The sequence below is a fragment of the Spinacia oleracea genome, chromosome 1 (assembly GCF_020520425.1).
Source record: "Spinacia oleracea cultivar Varoflay chromosome 1, BTI_SOV_V1, whole genome shotgun sequence".
In the NCBI taxonomy this organism is placed as follows: domain Eukaryota; kingdom Viridiplantae; phylum Streptophyta; class Magnoliopsida; order Caryophyllales; family Amaranthaceae; genus Spinacia; species Spinacia oleracea.
In genome coordinates, this window is record NC_079487.1 from 79,719,645 (window position 1) to 79,727,853 (window position 8,209).

The 8,209-nt window shown below is 34.8% G+C and overlaps 1 protein-coding gene across 1 annotated transcript; it reads left to right on the forward strand.

The window, feature by feature from the left end:
* Positions 1 to 1,085: 1,085 nt before the first annotated feature.
* Positions 1,086 to 7,609, forward strand: LOC110776054 (uncharacterized). The gene is made up of 7 exons (XM_021980629.2): positions 1,086 to 1,232; positions 1,359 to 1,463; positions 1,747 to 1,879; positions 1,983 to 2,086; positions 5,868 to 6,039; positions 6,137 to 6,277; positions 6,357 to 7,609. Exons 2-7 carry the CDS (start codon positions 1,414 to 1,416, stop codon positions 7,284 to 7,286), a joined length of 1,530 nt encoding a protein of 509 aa, XP_021836321.1. The 5' UTR covers positions 1,086 to 1,232; positions 1,359 to 1,413; the 3' UTR covers positions 7,287 to 7,609.
* The last annotated feature ends 600 nt before the right edge of the window (positions 7,610 to 8,209 follow it).

An 8,209-nucleotide genomic window follows, 5' to 3' on the forward strand; every position in this document is an offset into this window, starting at 1 on the left:
AACATTATAAATACAGAAAAGAACATATCATGTAGAACACTTATTTTAACCATGTAAAACAACATTACCAATAAAAAAACGAACAACAATAGAGCATAAAAGAACATAATAAAGTAAAGAAAAAGAACATTAAAAATAGCAGAAAAGAACATATCATGTAGAACACTTATTTTAACCATGTGAAAAAAGAACAACAAAAAAGATAAAAGAACAACAAAAATGGTAAAAGAACAATTTGATCTGAAGTGTGTAATATCAAAAGAACAACAAGCTAAAGCAAAAAAGAACAAAGAACAACAAGCTAAAGCAAAAAAGAACATGTTCAATAATTATTTTCTGTATTATTACAATCTCTTAATACATATATGAGCACCAATATATAAAAGAATAAAAGATAAGACTAAAAGAACATGTAAAATCGAAAAAAGAACAGAAATCAAAATCATCAGAAATATATAATCAAGATACATTAATCATCAAAATTATCAAAATATAGAATCAAAATACATTAATCAAGGTTATTGAGAAATGCAGAAATCGAAATGATCCAAAAAATCAAAATAAATTGAAATGATGAAAATAATGAACATGGAAATCAAAATCATCATAAATAAGTAATTCGTTTTAAAAAATTAAAAAATTACCTTCACACATCGGATTATCAGCAGAGGAATTCAAATTTGAAGAAGAAGAATCAATAGAATTTGATATTGAAGTAGAAAAATCAACCAAAATCTGAGAATTTTCTATTACTTTCTCTCTCCTCTTCACAGTTTCTCTCTCCTTTCCATAGTTTTTCTCTCTCCTCTTCACAAATTCTGATTCGAAAATTATAAAAAAAAAGGTATATATTACCAGAAAAATAAAGTGAAAAACAAAAAAACGAAAAATAAGGGACAGAGCAGTCATTGTTCTTTTTTTTAACAAAAGAACAACGTTTGTTTTTTTTCTTATCAAAAAAACAACGTTTGTTCTTTTCTTCTCCGGATTCAACAAGATATCCGCGTTTTATATTTATTGCATGTCGTTTGGACACCAGTGCACCAAGAGCACTGTGCACACCCCTGCACCATCGTATTTGCGCATCAATACAGCATCCTCATCTAAGCTTTCTTGTTCCTTAGATAGGATCCTTCGTTCGTAAGCAACATTAAAACTACTCCACTATCCCCCATATCATCCTAATTAAAAACCTCATAATCCCCCCTTAATCCTCCCTCGGATTTCACACGGTGAGTTAAGTTTCCTGTCTTTCTCTTTCCTCTTTTCAACCTTCTTCGCACTTTTCGGATTCTGGTTTTTGGACATTTTACATAGCTGAATTGAATTGAATTGAATGTTTTTAATGTTGTGCTTAGGTTAATTTATATCTTGATTGGATTATTGGCTTGAACTCGATTTCCCCCCCTGATCATGTCGATGCTTGATTCTTTCTTCGCCAAGGGATTTAAAGGCTCTAAATGGTAACAATTCCCCTAATTCTCTCCCCTGTTCATTTTTTTGGTTGTTGATCTTAATTACCCAGATGAAAATCTACTGTTTTAACTTGATTACTGTATTAGTTTAGCCAAATTGAGTTCTGATTTCCAGAATTTTGACCATTTATTGTTGAATTGTGGATTTGTTGGTATTGGAAATGACCAAAGTGTGTTATTTGTGGGTTTTTAATTCAATGCCATAGTTTGAAAAAAAAAATTGTTGTTGAGGTGGGTTTCTTATAAATTTCTGGGTGTGATTTTGTGCCAGTAAAACGTTACTGAAACTTTCGATTCCGAGAATAAAGTTGCTGAGGAATCGGAGGGAGGCTCATATTAAGCAAATGCGTAAGGATATTGCTAAGCTTCTTGAGACTGGTCAAGAAGCTACTGCTCGCATCCGGGTTAGTCTTGTCGGGTTGTATTGTTTAGCTTCAATATGTCATGTAAAAGCAGAAAGGTCATCCTTAATGTTTGAACGTTTGAACGTTTGATTGTGAAATTCAGGTGGAGCACATTGTAAGAGAAGAGAATATGATGGCTGCACAAGAGATCATCGAATTGTTCTGTGAGCTTATTGCAGTCCGCCTTCCGATTATCGAGTCTCAGAGGTTTCTTCTTCCTCCCCTAATAACTCACTGTAAAGAAAGAGAAACGTGTTAATGTTGTTGATTCCCATGAAATTTATTTAGTGATGACTAATGTACTCAAAATCAATCTTTTAAAATTTAATCTCTCTGTGTGTGTTTGAACTTTAAGGTGTGTTGTTGTTTACCTCATTTAATCCTTAGCCTTAAAATGCTCAGCACATGTTTCAACAATTCAGGCATTCCAGCATCATGGATTATAAAGTAAGAAGTCCCAACCAATATTCAATAGGCAAGTTCCTCTTAATCAAGGGAAAGTTGGGTTGTGTGCTTGTGTAATATCCATGTTGGTGAAACATGACTATCCAAGGGCACTAGAACTTTCCCAAACTTCTTTTGCACCAACGTTCTTTACTTGTTAATTATTACTGTGATTTAGTAAAATGTAGGAGGTGAAAACTTCTATAAAGCATATGTTGAGAGGGACATAGGACTAATTGCAAACAAGCTATCATCACTACTAGGTGGATCCATTTCAATATTTTCCGAAGACCTATATTTTATTAGCAGCATAGTTTTTTAAGGCTAGAAAAGAATTCTTTTTAGGACAAGGAAAATATCTGCAGAATAGAAAGTCCGCAGCATAAGGAAACAAAAGAACACCAGCTCTGTTCAGCTTTCATGTTTTATCAGTTCTCAAGTTTTCTGTTCCAGTGCATCCTCCTATGTTCTGTTCAGGTTTCATGTTTTATCAGTTCTTAAGTTTTCTGTTGCAATTCCTCCTCCTATATTTGTTTCTCTCCTCAAAGAATCTATGCAACTTCAATACTGAATCTCTAATTAGAGTCATCACAATTTCATTGTCGTTCTCATCTACGAAGGAGGGAATTCCAAGCCGTTGGAGTTGTTTAATAGGGGCTATATTTTCTTGCACCGTTCACATCAATCTTATAAAATTTATTATCCTAACCCATCCACTATCCTGTCATATAGCATATGTGTCGTCAGGGAAAAAGGCATGGTGACTTAATGTATCCCTAAAAGAGCATTATTATAAAGAGGATTGCAAAATTTTAAGATTATATCAGTGGGGAATTATCTGATTATCACTCTTTGAAATAGGCTGCCTATTGGCGGATCACCTCTTTGCACTCATCCTTCTATAAGATTTTTTATGACTTAAATTCAAAGAGGTGAGGAGAAAGCTACGAGACTATTTCCCTCGGATGGCTAAAAAAGTATGTTTTATGTTCTGGTACATGGTTTTATTGTTTATATACGGGGTGTTTGGTTAGGAGAGGTCTGAGGGAAAAAGAGATTTTTGAGGTGAAATAGAGGTTTGACTTTTTGAAAAAGCCAATTTGGAGTGTTTGGTTAGGAGAGGTTTTAGAAGAGAGTTTTGGGGTGAAAAAACTAATTCTCAAAAAGCTCAACATAGGAGTATTTTGCAATTAGAGGTTTGAGAAAGTGAATATGAAATGACTACTTTGTTCTAATATTGCCTAAAATTACAACATTTACCAAACTTAGCACCTTACATTATTTCCCTCCTAAAAACATTGTTCACGCCTTCTTTTTCATTTCACCCCTTTTGCTACTCGTTTCTTGTTGTAATAAATTTTATAATAAATGTTTTGAAGCACTTGAAAGCTATTGCAATCATGCTTATAATATCATTAAATTATGAATATTACGGAGTATTTTTTTTTTTAAATTGTTTTATTTTTTTGAAGGGAAAATATATTTGTTTTATTTATTCAAGTTTATTACTCCCTCCTACCCGGAGTACTCGCACCATTTTGACTTTTTGAACTATTCACGTAATTCATTTTGACCCTATTTTATTTCTAGTATATGAAAACAAATGGTAGTATATAATATGTTGTTGGCTTCGTCTTAATATATATTTTCAAAATATTAATATTTTATAAGTTTTTATAATATGCAGTTAAAGATTTTGCTGGCCAAAGTTGTGCATTGGCAAGCGTGTCCAGTGAAAACGGTGCAAGTATTCCGTGACGAAGGGAGTATAAAGATAAAATGATTAACATATTAAATTATTTGTCTAATATTAATAAGAAACAAAGTACCCAACAACAAAGTATGTCATTGTTCTTAATGGTCGTTTTACATGTTAAACAACTAACAACTAATTTACCAAACATTTTTACACAAGCAGCTAATTAATTCAACCAGTTAGTCAAACCAGCTAATAAAAGCAGCTAACAACTACTCAAACCAGTTAATAAAAGCAGCTAACGGGTAGTCCAGTTAACAGGTAACAACTCCTAACCAAACAAGGCTATAATAAAATATGAGCAGTATATATATATAAATATATATATATATATATATATATATATATATATATATATATATATGTTTTTTATGAATCTGCGGATGACGGTTTGTGGTTGGTGTTTGTTCTACTTTGTTTTAGGTGTCCATACGAAGTGGAAGAAAGAGTTTGTACTTGATATGATTTTGTTAGGTCAAACGGGCTTCAGAAAACCTTGATGTTAATTTGAGTCGAACAAACCTAAACTAAACAATTTGATTAAACGAACCAAACAATAAACCAAAGTAGAAACACTAGATTGTGCCAATAAGTATCTCATCTACTCTGACATGTTTTATCACAAAGCGTTAAACTCTATCAATATCAATCACATGTGCATAAAAATAACATATCAAAGCGTTCATATAGGCAATAAATGGACCAAATTAATCCATTAACTAAGTAAATCAAAACACCCGAAGAAATTGCATCTCAATTTCTCAACAGACCAGACCCATAATTGATACCATAAAAAATAAATGAGGTTCTCTTAATACACGTCAGTACTACTTTGTTTGAGTTGTCCATGAGAGTATGAGACCATGGCCACTATAGAAGCGGGTTTCTGGTTAGATTTTAGAGGGAGGTGAAAACGGGGACAGGAAATTCTGCACGATTACAGTGGTGATTAATAATGGAGAACCCTGTATAAAAATAAAAAATTTGAAGCAAACAAAAGACTTCATTTTGGTGTGTGTGTGTGTGTTTATTGAAACAAGAAGAGAGCAAATAAAGATGAGCTTAACCCATGTTGGTCACTAAGCCTTTTGGATTAAGAACTAATCAATAATCAACAAACAAAGTAATGATCAATGAAAAATCCACAAACGGTAAAGATTTTTAGCCAAGGAAGGAGCACTCGCACCTAAAATGCAAGGAGTATACAGACTATAAACTCAACTCTTAAGCTAACATCTCCTTTTCTTATACAACAAAAAGATGGTTTTTACAAGCTCAGCATGCTCCTATTTATAGGATGTTACAAAATAAGACTTAAAACCTTTATGACAATTAATCTAGGGCCTAGATATCACAATGGATGGCTAGGAATAAATTACAATCTTACGCAGGCTGCTTGACAATTAATTGAAAAAAATGAACGAGTTTGTTCACCCCGACCTCTATATACCTACTCCAATAACATTGGTCCATACTAGGCTATTGTCATTGTTGTTGTAGTGTAGTCTGTGTAGATGCTGAAATGGTTCTCTGGAGCCTGACTTCAATAAAGGAGTTTATTTAAGTTTTGGCGCCATTGGTAATTTTCCTATGGCCTGGAAAATGTAGCAGTTTATAGCATGCACTTACACTACCACCTTATATGCCTCATTGTTATTGAACAATGAGAACAGATTTTCTTTAGTATATGTTCATGTGCTTTCTGTTTGTTTGGCACTTTGGCTTCTTAAAATTTAAGCCGTCTGGTTTAAGATGTTGATAGCTATTATCTATTGATGTTTTGTTCAGGGAATGTCCACTAGACTTGAAAGAGGCCATATCTAGTATTTGTTTTGCCGCACCGAGATGTGCAGACTTGCCTGAGTTGCTGCAAGTTCAGATGTCATTTGCTTCCAAGTATGGGAAAGAATTTGTTGCGGCTGCTACGGAACTTATGCCAGATTGCGGTGTTAATCGGCAGGTTTCAGTTGTTATTTCTTGTGGTTTTCATGAACGAGGACTTGTCCTCATGTTGTAGTATCTTGAGATACTTGACAACTGCTTTACTCGTGATGCAGTTGGTAGAGTTGTTGTCTGTCCGTGCTCCTTCCCCTGAAAAGAAATTGAAGTTGTTGAAAGAAATTGCAGACGAGCATGAATTAGAATGGGATCCGTCTCCATCTGAGTCTGAACTTTTTAAGTCCCATGAAGATTTACTGGTGAGCAATACTCCTTTGGAACTGTTTGAAATATTCTTTCTTGCTATCTGATTTTGATATATGCCTTTTCTTTTCACAGAGTGGATCAATGCAATTTGTCAGTGGCTCTAAAGTTCCACTTCCTAAAGAGAAGCATGATGAAGTTATACAATCTACTTCGGTTCAAGGCGTTTCTGAGCTTTCTGATTCTGAAGAAAGCTTTGACGAATTAGAATTTCCCGAAGTTCCCAAGGTATCATTGAGGCCAAGTGCTGATGCAGAAGTACTTCCGGCACCACCACACCAAAGTGAGATACATTCTTTCCCGTTGCAACAGTCTAACATCGATCCTGAGGACAACTTACGGTCTATCAAGCATGAGTCGCCCAAGTCTTCAGTGACTCCTGGGGAGATTAAACAGTTTTTGCCATTCATTTCACACCCATCCTCTTTGCCATCAGCATCACTTCCTGTTAAAGAAAGCAGTTCATCCCCACCTCCTTCAAAGGTCAAACGTGACGTTGACTTTGATTTTCGTGACGTATTGGCTGCTGCAATGGCTGCTGCTGATTCTGCTGAACGTGCTGCAGCAGCTGCTCGCTCAGCTGCTAGTCTTGCAGAGGCCAGAATTTCTGAACTTTCCAAGAGTAAGAGTGGCACCCAGTCCCCTGATAGTGATGCTGAAAATCCATTTCATGCTAGTAGCGGTAATCTGTCAGCTGCAACTGAAAAATTAAAGCTGGATGACAGAAATGCTTCAGGTGATGACGATGTTTCCAAGCTTTGGATCCCTGGTGGAGACTATGGAGATGACGAGAATTCGAATGGTTTAAGACATGCTACTAGTGATGAAACTAGACTGGAGTCTGAATCTTTCCCTCACGGAGACCATACTTTTAAACCAGAGCTCCCACACCATCATCAGCCTCAAAGGATACCATCAATGGATGATGATCCGGAATACTCATATCCTAACCTGTTTTCTTCACACAGTTTTGAAGACAACTCTCAACCAAGGCATGGGTCTTGATACTCTTAAATGCATATGAACGAGAATTTCAGTCTTGCAACTACCTTCGACATCTTATGCCTGCTTATTATTTCTTATTCTTACACTTTCTCTCATGTTTCTTTCATGATCCAGTTGTAAAGTAATGTGTGCTGTCACCCAAGTGACGACTAATGGGTTTCGTTAATGCTATAGCCTATAAATCTTCGTTGCTTCTGCTGTGGATGCCTGAAGAGAAACTTCACGTTACAGTTCTATAATTATGTACAGTATCTGTATGCTACATGTGGATTGATTTTGGATTTGTGGTGTTCAGGAAATGGTATCACAGAGTTTCAGTATTAGTGCTTCATGGAATCATGGATGGGTTGTAGAAAGGTTTCAGTAGTAATGTTATTTTTTCAATAAAGCTTAAAATAAATAAAAATCTGGACGTCTGGGTATTGGAGAACATATGATTTTCCATCTAGCCAGCAGAAACTATATCAGAATGGCAAGAATCAACTTAGTACGGTGGTAGAGCTCCTAGCCTCCTACCTATCAGTAACATACCGGCTTTGTTATGATAGGTATCAATAGTATTATACTATTATGTGAGTGTTTTCTATTGGTTACATGCTCAACTATCTCATTGATTAACATTTATATGCTGGAATATTTAAAACTAAAATTACTAAGCATAATAAATTATTCTTAACACAGATTAATGCGTGATTTTATGATTGCTCTTCTTAACTATATAACACCATACTCCATATTAGAAAATATGTTTTATGCTTATATACAACCTTTTTATTGACGTGTATAAAGTATAGTCCATATAAATTAACAGTTATTCCCATCTGGGGCTGCACAAATTCTGGGGACTTTTCAGTTAAATCTGCAACCTGGCTTGCTCACGATCTTCCTAAAACTAATGACAAATGGAAGTTTAGATGGATCCA